Source organism: Leptonotus elevatus, chromosome 20 (genome assembly GCF_054856555.1).
Source record: "Leptonotus elevatus isolate MCC_2025b chromosome 20, RoL_Lele_1.0, whole genome shotgun sequence".
Taxonomy (NCBI): Eukaryota; Metazoa; Chordata; class Actinopteri; order Syngnathiformes; family Syngnathidae; genus Leptonotus; species Leptonotus elevatus.
The window spans coordinates 878760-896469 of NC_141258.1; the positions used below are offsets into that span (position 1 = coordinate 878760).

The window sequence follows — 17710 nt, forward strand, 5'->3', positions numbered from 1 at the left end:
AAGTAACTTGATTATTTTACGGATTACTTGACTTGAAAAGTAACTTGATTATTTTACGGATTACTTGACTTGAAAAGTAACTTGATTATTTTACGGATTACTTGACTTTAAAAGTAACTTGATTATTTTACGGATTACTTGACTTTAAAAGTAACTTGATTATTTTACGGATTACTTGACTTGAAAAGTAATTTATTTTACCGATGACTTGATTTGAAAAGTAACTTGATTATTTTACGGATTACTTGACTTGAAAAGTAACTTGAGTATTTTACGGATTACTTGACTTGAAAAGTAACTTGAGTATTTTACAGATTACTTGACATGAAAAGTAACTTGATTATTTTACGGATTACTTGACTTGAAAAGTAACTTGATTATTTTACGGATTACTTGACTTGAAAAGTAACTTGATTATTTTACGGATTACTTGACTTGAAAAGTAACTTGATTATTTTACGGATTACTTGACTTGAAAAGTAACTTGATTATTTTACGGATTACTTGACTTGAAAAGTAACTTGATTATTTTACGGATTACTTGACTTTAAAAGTAACTTGATTATTTTACGGATTACTTGACTTGAACGTAACTCGATTTTTTTTACGGATTACTTGACTTGAACGTAATTTGATTATTTTACTGCTTTCTTGACCTTCGAATTACTGATACTTGACTTTAAAAGCAACTTAGCCACTTTACCGATGACTTCGCCGAGAGAAGTAACACACCGGATGCGTGGCTGCGTGTTCGCCGTGTCACGCCAGAGCGGGCTTGCACGCACGTACCAGACACTCCCCTCGCGCGCACACGCTGAAGTGGTCCGTGTAGCTGCAGCGGGTTCCGTCGTGCATCACCTGGTTCATGAAGACCACCTCGCCCGTCTCCTTGGACCTGCAGCTCAGCTCGCACTTGCGACTCTCTGCCCACACAACAATGCGACTCGTGTGTGCGCGCGCTTGGCACGATGTCAGCCGCGTCGCCGCTTTTGCCGGCGCGGCGCTTACCGTCGGGGTGCTCGTGAGGCAGCCAGGTGTGCTTCTTGTTGTTGTGATATTTGTTGCTCCTCTGGAGGCACTGCTGAGCGCGGAAGTCCTCGAAGGGGCCGGCGCATTCCTCCGTGTTGCACATCTGGTAGTCGAAGCCGGAGCCGGGGCATTCGCGGCCGCCGTAGGCCGGCCTGGCGCAAAGCAACACAAAGCACGTGTACGCTATGTCCCATAGGTGACGGGTTCGCAAACTTGCGGGGTCCAGTGATCCCGTGACGGGAAAGACACGCCAATTAAACATGACGAGCAAATAATAAGAAATAATTGTCATGATGTGAAACGCGGCCACTCACGGGGGGTCGTTGCACTGCCGGCTGCGCGAGCGAACGCCGCCCCCGCACGTCCGCGAACACGAACTGGACTTGGACCACGAGCTCCAGCTGCCGTCGTGGCCTTGAGGTTCCTGGCTGGACCTCCAGATGCAGTGGCCCTTGAAGCACCACTTCGCACACACGCACACACACGACGACGAGAGTTTAAACGCACCACTGACGCATTTCCGGCCTCGACTTTCCGACCAAAAGGCTTCGAAACGTCGTGTTTGCGTGAAGAAATGAGCTTGACGTCGTGTTGCTTTTGCTGTCCAGTCAAAAGCAAGCATCTCCTTTTTGCTTTCAGTTAATAACAATAAAATACATACACAAATAAAATGCATGCAAAAAAACCAACATGTTTAATTGAATTGTATCGCCAGGCTTTTTATTTTAAGGTTATTTTAAAATAAAATGATTGTGAAATGATGTGTTTTTTGTGTTCTTAAAATACATTTTTTGTTACTTAATTATAAATAAAAAAATCTAACCATAAAAAATGCATATTAGTAGCATATTTATTTTGTTTTCAAATAAAAATAATTAAATATGTATGTAATTGAATTGAATGGTTTGATCTATTTTGTTTTACTTTATTTCTTGCTTTATGGGAAAAAAGACATCATTATTAATTAACCTTTTTTCTCGATTAAAATAAAAAAAAGTTATTGTTTTGTATATATTGTTTTAAGAAATAAAGTATTTTAAAAGCGCTGCAATAAAAATGCGATTTATTATGTTTTTTGTTTTTCACATCAAAATCCAAAATAACAAACATATGTGTGTGTGTGTGTGGGGGGGGGGGGGTCAATAGAAATGTATTTTTCTATTTAGTTGTATTTATTTGTATTTTTTAGGTTTAGAAACATAAAATCAACTTTAAAAATGAAAGTGAAGCGCTGTACGTTTGTTTTTTGTTTTGCTGTTGTTATTCTCAAATTCGCCGACATTCGCCGACATTCGCCGACATTCGCCGACATTCGCCGACATTCGCCGACATTCTCCTGACCTTCCCGGGCGCGCATTCCGTCCCATCCACCGGCGGGCCTTTTTTGGTTTTGCAGAAGTACTGGTTGTCGGGGTGGCTGCACCACAGCTGCTTGCAGGGGTCGAACGTGCGGAACTGCACGACAAAGCAGTGGCAAGTTTGCACGTCAAACACTCGATAACGGACCGTTTCGGGGTTTTTTTGTTTGACTTTGTCGTCCTTACGGCCGTGCACATCTTGTAACCCACGCCAAAGTCAAAGCGGCACTGCTCGTCCATGGAATAATTGATGCCGGGCAGCTCGGGAAGTTTGGGCCACTTGTGCTCGAAGGGATCGTCCAGCAAGCAGTCGTAGGAGCTGAGGGGCGAAACGCAGCGCGCGTGAAAAAAAGGAGCGGGCGGGGGGGGGGCGACGTGGGCGGCGGCGGCGGCGGCGGCGGGGGGGCACGCACTGGATGTAGCGAGCCAGCTCCTGCTTGCTGCAGCGCGACCAGTGGTAGCGGTGGAAGGCGGCCTGCACCAGCGGGGCCATGATGCTGCCCATGCCCGTCTCGTCGGCGCAGCGGTTGCCCTGCCCGTCGTGCTCCATTCCGAGCCTGCCCGACCACACAAGGCAAAAAAGCCATCAAGCTTCTTCTTACGCCAGGTCGACAACGAGGCGCTCTAAGGGAGCGCGTCAGCAAGACCGCGAGGGACTCGGAATGAATCCGATGTACTGGTCTGGGAAATCAGTAAGGCGTCGAATGGCCGGCGGCCATTTTGTGGCGGGCGACGCATGCACTCACACGTGTCCGGTCTCGTGGGCGACCACGAAGGCGGAGGAGAATCCGTCCTCGTGGTTGAGGGTGCAGCTCCTCAGCGGGTGGCACATTCCCGTCACCGGAGCGTAACCTGGACAACGGCAAGCGCCCACAACGACTCATGACCTCAGCGATGACACTCGGCACCCTGATTGGCGTTGGGACCGCAGGTAACCACGGAAACGCATCGTGTCCCTTTCGCTTTTTTTTTCAAATCCTGCGTACGCACGTCATATTGAAAAGCGTTTGCTCATGTGCAGCCGATGTTCACGCTGCAGCGACGCGGCAAGCCTGTTCAGTTCTGGACTTGATCTTCGCCTCGAGGCGACGTTCGCGGACAAACAAATGAACAGCTGGCAGAGTCAAAAAAGCGCCGGCACATCAATCAACTCGATCAAGAGGCGTGCAGCGATGCCGCTTCGGAGATGTTTTTGGCATGCAGCGAAAAAAAGCAGAAACAAAAAAGCCAAGCGGACAGAAAAGGCCCGAAGGCCGAGCGCCAACCAACGCCGGCGCCGTGTTGCTTCGCTGTCGAAGGGATCCAGCGTTGGGCGGGACAACAATGCAATTTCTTTTATCCGGCAGACGGATGAAAAGACTTCGGGAGGATGAAGACGTTCTGCCTTTGCACAGAAAAGCCACATTATGAGAACGACGCAGCAGCAGCAGCAGTCAAAATACGTCACTTTTCTTTTTTTTAAATAAACAACACAACCAGTGACGCTGTTGTTGTTGTTGTTTTTTTAGCTTCATATCCTACAAGATGAATGAATACCAAATAAGGAGGGAACAACCACCAAACTAACTAACGAGCCACATAAATAAAAAATAAATAAAAAAGACATTTGAAGACGAGCCAAATAAATGATGAACAAACACATTAACAAACTAAATAAATTTGACTAAATGGTTAAACATTAACGCTACGGCTAAAATGAGCTAACTATAAATGAGACCGTTTTATCCTCTGGCTGGCTGAGCTTTATTATTATTATTATTATCATCTGCTGTTTTACCACGTGTCGAACTTCCGAATTGTATATGCTAAGTAACTTGCAAGTAGGTTTGATTCAATGTTTTCACACTATGCAGCTTTATTTGCTAAACAAATTGAGGGTGGCTAACTACACGCGCAACCAATAAACAAGCTAACTAAAAAGATGCATAGCTAACTAAATTGGACTAAACGGTCTGGCAAGCTTCATTACGGTTTCATCGCTAAACAGCTTGCTAACTTGCTCAGTGATAACAAACAAGCTAACTAGATTTGATTACTAACTAACTAACTAACTAACTAACTGTTTTAATTAATAGTTTAAGATGCTAAACAAATTGCTAACTACCCGCGCAACCAATAAACAAGCTAACTAAAAAGAACCTTAGCTGACTTTTACTTCCTCTGGATAGTCAAGTTTGATCGTCTTCTCGGCACGCCGCCGGCGAGGACCTCACTAAGCCGTCCAATCGGTCGTCGCGACGGGCGGCGTGTACAAAGGGCAGGACTTCATCTTTGAAAATAATCTGTACATTGGCTGACTTTGAACATTTCTGAGAACCGGCCGGGGAGGGGCCAAATGTGGTCAGGGAGGCCGCCCCATAGCGCCCCTATGTGAGATATGACAGGCGAGAGAGCCCCCCCCCCCCCCCCGTCTCCCCCCCCCCCCTGCAGAGGCTCCGGAGGTGGCACTCTGAAGATTGGCTGACTTTGAATATTTGTGAGAAGCGGCTTCCGTAGGGGAACCTGCGGAAGATCATTACTGAGAGACGAAAGGGAAAACGGGGGGAGGCCTCCTCTCACCCCACCTTTGGGGGGCCGGGGGGGCGCGGCTGAACCTCCAGAGGTGGCACTTTGAAAATATTTCTGCAGGGGGGGCTCTCGCCTGTCATATCCGACATAGGGGCGCTATGGGGCCCCCTCCCTGACCACATTTGGCCCCTCCCTGGCTGGTTCTCAGAAATGTTCAAAGTCAGCCAATCTTCAAAATATTTTCAAAGTGCCGCTAACTAAATTTGGTTAAACGGTCTGGCAAGCTTCATTACGGTTTCATCGCTAAACAGCTTGCTAACTTGCTCAGTGATAACAAACAAGCTAACTAGATTTGATTACTAACTAACTAACCTTTTCATTAATAGTTAAAAAAAAATTGCCAACAAACGACAGAACTAACAAGCTATCTAAATGTGCTTAATGAAAAAGTTTGAGTTAAGTCTAGCTAACTAACAAGTTAACTAAGAAATGAGTTGAATGCGATGCAGTTATGCTTGGTTTAATCTTCCGGCTCACTAAACGGTTAATGACGCAAGTCATCGGGGACGCGTGCTCGGGCAAATGTTTTAGAAGAACGAGCAGGGAGCGAGCGGGCGCCAACCAGGGAGCGAGCGGGCGCCAACCAGGGAGCGGGCGCCAACCCTCTCCCAACTTTCCTGGGAACGTCGTGTTGATTTCGGCTCCGAAGCGCCTGCCGAAAAGTCAAACTTTGACAAGCCGGTGCAATGTCTATTCAGCGCGGGCCGGACCCCCGCGGCCGGCGCTGACCTTCCCCCAAAATAGTTGCCCGGCGACCCCAATTGTTGTGATCGCAACACGGCCGTCGCCGCGGCAACGGCCGGCCGGCAGGTAAAACGCGAGCCGGCCTTCTAAACATGACACGTGCGCTTGAAAAGATCACAACAAGTTCAGCCGCCAGACGTGCAACTCGAGCACAGAGGACGTTTTGTTGCCGCTGGGCACGCTTGGGAACGCTTGGGAACGCTTGGGAACGCGTGTGATCCCGAACGGACGACTGCATGCATGTGAAGGCTCACTTTTGCTCGGACAAACAATTTCTGATTTTTCGCTTCATGCCAAAAACGTCGGACGATCCACTTTTTTTCACTGTTGGAGGGGGCGGGCGTCAAACGTCCGGTCCGGGGTTCCGGAGAGCCGCTCACTCAGTTGACCGATCGCTAAATGCCGCGCCGAGTATAAATTCACAAAAAAGCTTCTTTACTTTTTTGTCGTTTGACAATTAAAGGTTTGATATTTTCTCGTTCAACAGTCGGATGCCGCACGTGTGACGCAAAGATTTGTTTAGATAAAAAGATGTGGATTTTTCTAGATAAAAAACTTCTTTTTTTTTAAACGTTTATAATTATGAAAAAAAAAAATCACCATTAAAAGTAGTTTTGTAAAAAAGTGATCATGTCTTTTAGAAAAAAAAATCTCAGATAAAAAGTGCGTTCTATATTTTGAGCTCAAAAGTGTTCCGTTTTCCATCTTGCTACATTAGCTTGTTAGCGAAAGGTCAATTGCGAAGCGGGCGGCAGGAGGGCAAAGGTCAGCCTCCGTCCCCCCCACCCCCCGCGGAACCTCCGCTTGATGCCGGCCCCTTGTGAAGGCAAGCAGAATTCGGCAGTCGGTCCGCACGGGCCTCGATCGAGAGGAGAATACAGTACCTTGCATACCTGCGGGGCCAAAATCTTGCCTGGTGAGGAAGATGGCGTGGTCGTGGTAGTCGGCGTGGTCGGGGTCGGCGCGCTGCTGCGTGTTGGCCCAGCGGCAAACCTGCTCCAGGCTGCGCGACGGGTTGCCGCGCTCGATCAGGTTGATCGACTGCGCCCGCGACAGACGACCAAACCAAACGAAAAGCAGTCATGACAACAAAACAAGCTCCATTTTCATTCATTTCTCGAACCCACCACTTATTTCACGAATGCCGAGACATGTCAAGGAAGGGACGCGATGCAATGCCAGGAGAAAATAAAAAAATAACGTGTAGTTGCATTCCACTCCAGTAGGTGGCAGTGTACAACATGACTCGCTCTGGAGTGATATTGCGCAATTGCTGTTTGGTTGGTTTTGTTTAGTCATTAAAAAAATAACAAATAAACAACAATAATCACTTCATAAACGATTTTCCAGTAAAAAAAAAAAAAGTTCCATTCATCAACGGGAGAGAAGAATCACTTTTCAAAATATTTGACAGCGACGGCCGCTAAAGCAGTTAAAAGTGTTGGCAATTTGAGAAGCGGGTCTTGAAGGGTCTGAAACGCGTTTTTACGCCGTCTCCGCCTCCTCAAGTTTCAGGAGCCTCAAGTCGCCTTCAGATCTTTTCAGACGACAACGAGTGAAAATAGTTGATTTTGTTTCAAAATCGAGAGCTGCAGTAATTCGGTGCGGATGTCAACACTGCTGCTTTTTGTGTGATTTGATTAATTGCAATAAATCAATTACCGCACCGTTTATTTAATGACATGTCATTTAATTACTGTTAAATAATTCCAAATCAATTTGAGTAAAAGTAATGAACGCCACAAATATTTCTGCACTTGTTTCAGCTTTGAGGCGAAATGTGCGTGCGTGGTAGAAAAGAGCAGAAAACTTGACGAATAGAAATTGGCACGCGGGAATATTTCCACAAAAAAGCAGACGTCACTTTTGCCTTTGAAATCCCGGACGAGCCTCGCAAACTGTTTGGGATCCGCAACAACAAAAAAAGAAAACAGCTCGGAAAAAAAAGTCAAGGAAAGGCAGCTGGGAGTGAATGGTGAGTGGGCGGAGGGGGGCGGGGCTAAGCGGGGGAAAGGGGGGGGGGGGCGGAGACAGGTTGGAGCTCATGGCAATTTTGGCAAACAAACGGCGTTCTGCTTTGACAACGAGCGGCAGGAAGCGTCCCCGCGAGCGTTTTGACTTCTGGAGCTCGACTCTCTTCGCGCTCGCTCGCCACATTTTTGCGCGCCAACGAGGACACTAATATACGTGCATATGAATGATGTGTATTTTCTGCTCCGTCAACCTGAAAGGGATCGACAGGCTTTTGCATAAACGGATGCGAATGAAAAAGGTGTTTTTCCAATTCAACGATGAATCCAAAACGAAACCATGATTCAAACCTTGGTTCGTTGCGAACCAAAATAAATTATTTGGTTTGATGCAAATTAGCATCCGGGTTCGACCAAACAAAATGTTGCTCGAACACGCGGCAATGAAAAATCGGCAACATGTCGCGCAGCGGATCCCGAGCCCAACTCAATTATCGTCGTTGCCGAGCGCAAGGTTAGCGCCCGCAGCTGCTGTCATGCTAAAGTTAGCATGATGACGACAGCAGGAAAAACACTCGAGGAGGTTTTTTGCAACATCATCGGCGGCCATGAAAATTCAACGTTGGAGATATTGGCAAGTGATCGGGACGCGTGTGAAATAAAACCAAAAAATATGAATCATTTAAAGCTTATAATAGAATCATTTGAAACTTTAAACTTTAAATAATTTGTCGCCGCTACTACTACTTTCCTATTAGCCATTCGGTGAGGTGGACTGAACGCTCACGTCCATTTTTTTGCTGCCTCACCTGTCGGTAGCCGACCATGATCATGCGCACCAGGACGATGTTGATGTTGCTTCCCAAAGACTCGTCGTGGTAGATTTCATCAACCTGCAAAGTAGAAACGGGTTTGAAGGATTTCAGTTTATTGATCCAAACAAAGTCGATTCGTCCGAGCCGTAATTCCGTCAATTGGGGACGGCGGTCACGAAACGACATTCGTTACAAATGAAGGTTCGCCTTCAGCCATTTTTGAAAATGAAATTGAAAGCTTGCTGATCTGCTGGCAAGGCGCCAGAGCGGCAAGCGATGTTATGCGCGGGCGGGGGGGGGGGGGGGGGGCGAGGGGGGGGGGCGAGGGGGGGTCGCGGCCCAGCTGACCTAGAAACGTGTCAGCTGCTGCACACTCGATGACGCTGTGGCATGCGCAATACGCGGCGCCGCCGTTCCGACCCGTTGTGACCTTGACCTTGTCTTATGTTGGACAAAAGGTCGCTGGCTCCGCGTGACTCGGGTCGGGGCAAGGTCACGTTCGTTCACCTGAGTCGGAATAGGAATGAAGACCGGTGGAGGTTTTGGATCCAAATCCTGGTCCAAAAGAAAAAAAGTCTGTCTTTTCCCTTTGAAACGCTCCCGGCGCCGTCATCGCAAACGTCGGCCGTCATCGCAAACGTTTGACAAAAGAAACGTTCGCAAATGTCAACGTTTGCGCTTTTTCCAAAATGTTTCCGCTTGCTTCGAAAAGAACGAAGCTGCCGCTGAGGGTCAATTTGGCTGAAATCGAAAAAAGGAGAAACGATTGTTGCGTTCCTGGCGAAAGGCGCTTTTGTCTCGTCTCAAGCGTTCCTTCGCCGACTTCGGCTTCTCGGACTTTTTCTTCCATCCAAAATTCTGCACTTCACGTTCAATAAAATAAAAACTTTTCAATAAAGCGTTTGTGATGATCCACATTTTGGGTCACTTTGACCCAATTTTATGGCTTGTTTCATACAAAACGACCCCATTTTGGACCCAACAGTCCTCCGGTCTTTAACTCTTAAAGGGGGACGCAACCAGTAGACGAGCAAAATGCTGAAGTTGCAGATGATTCCTCCCCCCCCCCCCCCCCCTCCAGGTGCAAGTTCCGGGTCTGTCCTCGGGGGCCACGTGCAGCCGCATAATTGCAAAGCCAGGAGGAACGCGCGCACGCGCCGACGGACTCGGGGCAGGAATCCGCCTCCAAATGAGAGAAGCAGCTGCGGGCTGCAGGCGCGAGCGAGGGCGTGCGCGTCCCTGGCTCGCGTTGGCGACATCACATCGCGCTCGGCCCGCCGCTGCAACAACGCGGCCATTGTTTCGCTCAGGCTCCTCGCCGGCCACCTTGGCCTCGCAAAGACAGGATGTTGCGTCATCAATCCCTCGGGGGGGGGGGGGAGAGTTCCTCCGGGTGGTACAATGGCCGCCCGGGAGGAGCAGGCAGGGGTGGGGGGGAGGATATTCCTTTTTTTCAACATGGCCCCAGTTGATCTCTTATACTTTGCTGCCACCTGCTGGCCGTTTTTGTCATAACTACCATTGCTTTAAGCAATCTATTCGGAGGCTTCATCAGAGTCTTCTGTATGCTCTAGCACGGCGGTTCTTAACCTTGTTGGAGGCACCGAACCCCCACCAGTTCCATATGCTCATTCACCGAACCCTTCTTTAGTAAAAAAAAAATAAGACTAGACTGAGGGGTGGACCTCTGCGGCGGAGTCTCCACCGAACCCCTGAGACCGACTCACCGAACCCCTATGGTTCGATCGAACCCAGGTTAAGAACCGCTGCTCTAGCATGAAAAAAAAACGTATAAATACGTCTTTGGCAACACGGTAATATTAAAATAAAACGTATTAAAACGTTTTGGGGAGTAATCAAGTTCAAATCAGCAATAAAATGAGTGGCAAAATTTGGCTGATAGTGGATGAATTAAGCGCAGGCGTTGAATCAGTCCTCATCCTGACAAGTGTATGTACTCCTCTTCATCTTCATCTTCATCTTCATCTTCATCTTCATCCTTAACGAGGCAAAGTCAAGACGGTGGAAATATGAAGACATCATTTCTTGTCAGTCCTCTGAAGCGTTGCAGCTTTCAACGATGGAAGTACAAGACTAACACCCCCCCCCCTCTCAGCGCCCCCCCCCCCGTCGACTCTTTAATTGGGCCGCTGCAGCTTATCAGACCACCGTGAGGGTTCGGGCTGGTAACTGTTACCGAGTGAAACCAGCGCCCTGCGAAAATCTGACTTGAGGGATTTGGGACACGTGAGGAGATTACGGTGGAAGGAGCTGCTGGAGTCCGCAATGAATGAACTGAAGACTTTTTTTCTTCTTAACCTCTCGTCTAATCCGTAAACAAAATGGAAAGAAAAAAAAAAACACAGCGGAGGCGCGTTGGCAAAAGCGATACTCGACGGCGCCGACTTACGATGTTCATGAGGGTCAGCACGTAGTTCTGGACGTGCTCTTTGCCGTGGAATCGAACCACCGAGTCGTCCACGGCGAGCAGCACCTCCATGTTGTAGTCGTCCTTCTTGGCGTGGCGCCGCCGGCGTTCCGGCCGCGACGCTTTGCGCTGCAGCAAATTCACCGCCGCCGGCAGGGACGCCATCCCGAAGTTGGACACTGCGGCGGCGGGCACAAAGGAAATAAACCCAGTCAGCAAGTCAATCGTTTTTTTCTGCAATCGCATTGAAAGTTGATCAGAAATCAATTGCGTATCCGTTCGAATTTCGATTCCGCTTTGATTCACAAGAGTTCAGTTTGATTTGGATTTTTTTTTTTCGATTCGATTTTCTTCAATTCAATCCGATATTGATTCATCAATGCATCAATCAATTCTACTGAAATATCAATTCCAAAGTAAAAGTTTTTGTTGAAATGATTTAGTTCATTCATGAAAGTAACACGTTATAAACACGTTACGCGTTACACAAACGTTGACATCAGCAAAGATGAGATGAAAATATTTGGTCTTAAAATGTAATAACTTTTATTACTTTTTGAAATGTAATTTCGTAATTGTAAGAAAAGTCTTTTCAATTCAAGAAAATCACGTTTCAAGGAAACTGAAAAATGTGGCCGTTCAAATTCTTTTTTTTATTTTTTTATTTTTTATTTTTTATTTTTTTTTATTTTTTTAAGAGCTCAGTATTGTTCATTCGGAAATGTCATCATCATTGCTCTTTTTTATTTTATTTTTTATTTTATTTTTTTTTCAAATTCTATTTTCTTGGGAAGAGATCATCGAGTCACGGTTTGATGATCGATTTTTCGATTTTTTTCAACTCTAGAAACGAACCCCCCCAAAATGGAGTGCATCCAAATTGCTTCTCCTTCTTCCCACTTTGTGGTAGATTGCAGCAATTTGTTGCCCCGGCACATTTTCCAAGACGAGGCTGAAAGCAACGCAGGAAAGATGGCGGCTTTGTGAGCGACAAATGAAAGAAGCGAAATTAATGGCGTTCTCAATTTTCAGGACGTCCTTCAGGTTTCTGTTGGCAGGCGACGAACCTTCGCGTGACATTCTTTGTCGCGCGCTCCTCTAATGCATTTTCCTTTTCAAAAGAATCTCTTCGCTGTTATCGGTTGTTGAGTGACTGTTAAGTGCAAAAGAAATCCTCGAGTGCTTCGTGACGCAAAGCCTCGAAAAAACACACGAACTGCAGCAGGTTTCCGTCCGTCCGTCCGTCCGTCCGTCCGGGTCCGTCCGTCCGGTCCTTCTCGGTCTTTTTCTCGGCTCGGCGTCACGAAGCACTCAACGCAAATGCGAGCGGCCGACGCCGATGGAAGCGCTCGCCTCCGAGTGATAATCTACAAATAATGACCGCGTTGGCGCGAGTCCAAGGATTTGCGAGGTTGCAAATTGTTAATACTTGAAATTGTTCCCACGTCGCATAAAGAACCAAATGCGACCTTTCATGTGTTTTTTGTATCCGTCTTTCTTCTTCTTGCACTTCCTGACAACTTCGGCGAATGTCGGTCAAAGCAGTTTGCAGTGAAAAGATTGCTTTTTTTCTTTTTTCTTTTTTTTTTCCCATCTCGGTGGTCTTTCTCCGCCCCCTTTCTAGTCCCGACCTTCGTTGTGGAGCCGGTCGCCGCGTTGGCCCGTTTCCCGCTTGACGGCCGAGCGGCGGTACACGACGTGCACGCGACCCTTCGCCTCTGCGTCCTGCCGGCCCTTCTCCAGAGGTTCGATGAAGAACTCGCCGTTGTCGGTGCGGATTAGGCCCGCCTGCAGATTACGGAAAAAAAAAGAAAAAGAAGAAGGCACATGTCATCATCATTGCTTTCTTATTTATTTATTTATTTTTGTGCGCTTGTGCTCTTTAATTCACCTGAAACCAGTTATAAACCCGACCCTTCACCTTAACCGGATACTTCGGGTCCCGCTAGAGTCGTGAAGTTTGGAGACCAGAGGAAGGATCAAAGGAAAGAAAGGTGAAATCCAGCACCAACCAGACACCACCTTCCACCCACAGAAATACAAATCCAGAATCTTTCACCAAACCCAGAAAAAAACATCTCAATTCCAACAGATTAGGGAGACAACAAGAGACCCGAGGAAAGACTAAAGGAAGGAAGGAAAAACGCCAACCTCCACTGATCCAGCGACCAGCGGGGGGAAGCAAATTCTTTTTGAGTTTCAGTCGATGCTGGCGTGCACGCGAGCCTCCAGCGGAAATCACTTTTCTCTAAGGTAAGAAAGAGCGTCATCCAATTTCTCACGGCTTCCTGCCAATGCGGCGACCCGAAGTGCAATCAATATTTCCCATTCGTGTCCATTCGTGTCCATTCGTGTCCCGCGCGTCCTTTCGTCATCTTGGACTCGATCCCCGACGAAACCGTCTCATTTCCTGTTTCCAGCTTTTCTCCGCTTGCTCATCGGCGGAGTGTCGCATGACGCTGCTGCAATCATCACCGACCAGGTGCGAAGGTCGAGCAGTCAGACGCCCCCCCCCCCCCGCCACCCCCACCCCCCCTTGAGAAAATGCGTCAGCGGGTAAGAATTGGGATGCCTTCAAACGAGCCTGCGGTGGCGACGAGCGGCTGCGCTGGGAAAATCTGCTTTCCTTGACGGTGACGTCATATTTGCGCTCCGCACCTGAAGCCAATTTGGGATGTTTCGAAAATCTTGCATAAGCAGGATTTCCCGTTCCAATGGCCGCTGTCGAACCATTTCCACCAAAACCGGCAGACGTTGTCACGGTCCACAGAAACATGCTAAGAAAAGAACCTTGAGCAGCCCGAGCAACGAAGACAGACTGAAAAGCGTGCACTTTTTTTTCTGCCGTCTGACAGTCGAACCTTCAGCCAGAGAACAACGGCCCCCCCCCCCCCCCCCCCCGCAAAGACGACATTTTTTCATCTCAAGACGTCCCGCGGCAGAGCGGAGGTGAAAAAAAAAAACACCTTGCAGGAAATGCCAAGTAAGACTTCCTCTGCATTTCATCGGGGGGGGGGGGGAGGCGGGGGGGGGCAACATCTGGAGAGCGGAGCAGAGTGTAAACACAACCAGACCGACGAAGGAAAGTCGGCTTTGGTTGCCGGGCTTTGGGGTGGGGGGGGGGGGGGGTTCAAGGCAGCCGGAGACCTCGGCAAGAAGTGAGTGCCAACGTCGCTGGTGCGCTGACGAGAATTTCCCAACGCAAAACGTGATGACTTTCATGGCGGTCCTCACATCCATGAACTCATTCGCTGCCATTGACGGCTATACACGTCAAAAATTCATTTCAACTATTTCTATTTAAAAAAAAACATTTTTTTTTGTTAACAAGAGTATGAAAACCTAGAAAAAAATGTGGGGGGTACGTTACAGATGTAAAATTTGTGATTAATCGTGAGTTAACTCGTGAAGTCATGCAATTAATTACGATTACGATACCATGTCTCTCCTTCATCAAAGTGTGTGAGAAGCCGTGAAAATAAGATGAGAGCGCTCGAGATGGGGAGCGTCCCGCACTTCCCTCCTTTTCATCACGCAGGTTCAATTCGTTTCCCGGCCAGATCTTGAACCGCCGACCGCGCAAGCAACACCCCCAGCGTGCACAGACACGTCCGTCCGTCTTTGTGTGACTGCGGATGTGATGAGACGGGCGGGGGCGGCGGGGGGGGGGGGGGGGGGGGGGCACCAAAGTGTGACTCAGGCGCCGAAAGTGTTCATCATACTGTACGTTGTCTAACGTGAGCTCCAATGGAAAGTAACCCGGGGCCGATTGCGCACGTCACTTTTTGAGGCTGGACTTTTATTCTGCGCATCTGAAATCAGATGGTTGCGCATTCGTCTCCTTACGTTGTCCACATTGGTTCATTTTTCAAACCGCGCGGTTGACAAGATGACAACAAATAAAATGCGTCAAATCGAAAAAAACGGCACAAGCGTCGGGCTTTTAAAAATGTCATCTGAAAAAAACACAAACGTCATGTTTTTTTTTTTTTCTCCGGCCGTTCTCATGAGCTCATTTTTGTTAGCAACGTGAAGAAGCTTTGAACGCATCAAATTCCAGCCAAGATCGCGACATTGCGACGCGATTTGTGTCTTCTTCTCAGTGCGAACGCTATGAAAGTCAGCCAACTTGTTTTTGTCTTTTTGTGCCACGTTGTCAAAAGACATTTTCAAGCGCGCTACGTCGAGCGCCACGCCGGCTCCCTCTAGAGGTACGTCAAAGAATCACTGCGTGAAATCCATGTACCGTTTACGCTTCGGCGTTCCCGACAATAAATGCACTTTTGAAGAAAAAAAAAAGGGAAAATGTATTTGACTTTCAAATGAATCTCTTCAAGTGTTGAACGTTTCATGAACTTTTTTGCGCAACTCTCACAAGAAAAAGGAAGAAAAAAAAACGAATCAGTTTGATGCTCAACAAGGACGTCAACATGTCGGCCATTCGGTCACGCCGCGGCGACACTTTCAAGCCAACTGAAGCTTTTGCGATGACTTCATAGATTTGAACCCGACCTTCGCAACTGCGAGCCACACATGCTAACCACTTTTTCGCCACCGCGCTGCCTCGTATTATACGACAAATAAAGTTTTGGGCAGTAAATGAAGTCTTACAAAATAAAATGTCAATTTCATTGAAATGTGAATATTTGAATGAATGAATGAATAATTGAAAACATTCAAGTGAAGCCGCGTGACCCATCGAGTAGAGCGTCGCCAATTAGGGTACAAAACGGCATCTGGATCTCGCGCGGGAGCTAATTAGCACCGCGGCGTCATTCAACATCTTGACTCGGGAGCTAATTAGCATGAGCGCTACTTAGCGTTGTACTTCATCAACATCAGTTTTGCATCTGGTGACCGAGTTAGCGTCAACACGCTCGAAAATCACGAGAGCGAGCGCACGGACCTCGTTTGTTTCCAATGAATGACCTCCGCCAAGGCCTGCTCTTTAGCGAGCAGGCTAATTCCGAAGTCCGGCATCTGCACCTTCGTTTGGATTTTGCTCATTTCATATTTGCCGGCGAACGAACGCCCTCGGAGGCGGCTCTTGTCGGAATCGAGTGGAAATGGATGCTGTCGTCTTGCATAATCGGAGCAAAGTGACCTCCCCCAAGGCCGCTCCCAGGGAAGCGGCGCGGTGCTTACCAATCCGTCGCAGTTGCTGATGGCCACGGCGGCGTGCGGCATGTCGCTCACGCCGCCGGTGAACACGCAGTCGGCGCGCAGACGCTCTTCGGCCTCGGCCCGGAAGTCCTCCTGCCACTCCAGGGAGGCCCCGGGTCCGACCAGCCTGCGGTTGGCCCTCAGCCGCAGGTGCAGCTCTTTGCCGAAGACGGTGACGTTGAAGAACAAGACGCCGGCGCCCGGCGCGGGCTCGTCGGAGACGCCGCGAGCCACTCTGCGGGTCCCGCCGCTGCTTCCGTCCTCGTCCACGGAGAGCACGTGAGACTTGAAGCGGCCGCGGGAGTCGGTGCTGAACGGAACCATCAGGCCGTAGTCGTCTAACTTGCCGGAGAGTTTTTCTGAAAGGAGATTCCGTCAACGCCAGCGACATCCTCGCGGGAAAAATGTTGCACGCGATCAACGCGGCGTTGATGTCCATTGATTTGCCGGCCACTTACCGCGTGGCCCTGCAGCCGAAGATGGCTCCAGCGTGTCGGCACCGTTCGCTGGATCTGCACCCAAATGCAATTTGGTGGAAATAAAATGCATGATTTCCTTTTTGACCTCCGCCAAGGCCTGTTAGTTTGTTAACAGGCCACCAAAGCCAAAAGGTCATTTTGTGGACTAACTAGGTCATGCCTCTTTGGTGTGTATTGCTAGCTAACTAGCTAACGGCTAACCCTAGCTAAATTTGACCTCCGCCAAGGCCTGTTAGTTTGTTAACAGGCCACCAAAGCCAGAAGGTCATTTTTTGGACCAACTAGGTCATGTCTCTTTGGTGTGTATTGCTAGCTAACTAGCTAACGGCTAACCCTAGCTAAATTTGACCTCCGCCAAGGCCTGTTAGTTTGTTCACAGGCCACCAAAGCCAAAAGGTAATTTTGTGGACTAACTTGGTCATGCCTCTTTGGTGTGTATTGCTAGCTAACTAGCTAACGGCTAACCCTAGCTAAATTTGACCTCCGCCAAGGCCTGTTAGTTTGTTCACAGGCCACCAAAGCCAAAAGGTAATTTTGTGGACTAACTTGGTCATGCCTCTTTGGTGTGTATTGCTAGCTAACTAGCTAACGGCTAACCCTAGCTAAATTTGACCTCCGCCAAGGCCTGTTAGTTTGTTCACAGGCCACCAAAGCCAAAAGCTCATTTTGTGGACTAACTTGGTCATGCCTCTTTGGTGTGTATTGCTAGCTAACTAGCTAATTAACTAACGCTGCTAACTTTACATGGCACTCTGCACCTTTTGTCCGGATCTGATCGAACTAACTCACTAACTCTCTCTGCTAACTTCCCATGACGTCATAAACTTAAGGCCCGGATGCGCGCCCTTCTCCGGGTCAGCACCGAAATGTGATTATGTGGAAACGCTGAATTTTTTTTGCGTATCCCGAATTAACTCGCTCGCTAACTAGATAACTAAGCTTTGCTAACTTCAGATGGAACCTTCAAATAATGCCTCAAATCTGCATTCTTATCCAGATCAGCACCAAATTAAAAATGTGCGGAAATATGTCAAGTAATGTCGTTTTGCAAACTCGACTAAGGCTTTTGTCTTGAGCTAGCGGACCGCTTTCGATGTTGCCGTAGCAACCGAAACAAAAACTAAAGTGCTGGATCGCCACCAAAATGTCATTTGGT

At 48.1% G+C, this 17710-nt stretch overlaps 1 protein-coding gene across 4 annotated transcripts in view; it reads right to left on the bottom strand.

Annotated features, from left to right (window-relative positions):
- Positions 1-17710, bottom strand: part of adamts14 (ADAM metallopeptidase with thrombospondin type 1 motif, 14) — a 30294-nt gene that overhangs the window by 11642 nt on the left and 942 nt on the right. The window contains exons 2-15 of one of the 4 annotated variants that reach the window (XM_086064274.1): positions 16534-16587; positions 16058-16434; positions 12804-12857; positions 12544-12700; positions 10895-11091; positions 8479-8562; positions 6593-6740; positions 3134-3239; positions 2801-2944; positions 2574-2706; positions 2371-2484; positions 1344-1492; positions 1009-1181; positions 790-923 (exon numbers count right to left, since the gene is read on the bottom strand). In XM_086064274.1, the coding sequence (XP_085920400.1) occupies positions 790-923; positions 1009-1181; positions 1344-1492; positions 2371-2484; positions 2574-2706; positions 2801-2944; positions 3134-3239; positions 6593-6740; positions 8479-8562; positions 10895-11091; positions 12544-12700; positions 12804-12857; positions 16058-16434; positions 16534-16587 (2024 nt within the window). Of the gene's footprint in view, positions 1-789; positions 924-1008; positions 1182-1343; positions 1493-2370; positions 2485-2573; positions 2707-2800; positions 2945-3133; positions 3240-6583; positions 6741-8478; positions 8563-10894; positions 11092-12543; positions 12701-12803; positions 12858-16057; positions 16435-16533; positions 16588-17710 lie in introns of all 4 variants that reach the window. The other 3 variants (XM_086064273.1, XM_086064276.1, XM_086064275.1) reach the window with 3 other exon arrangements.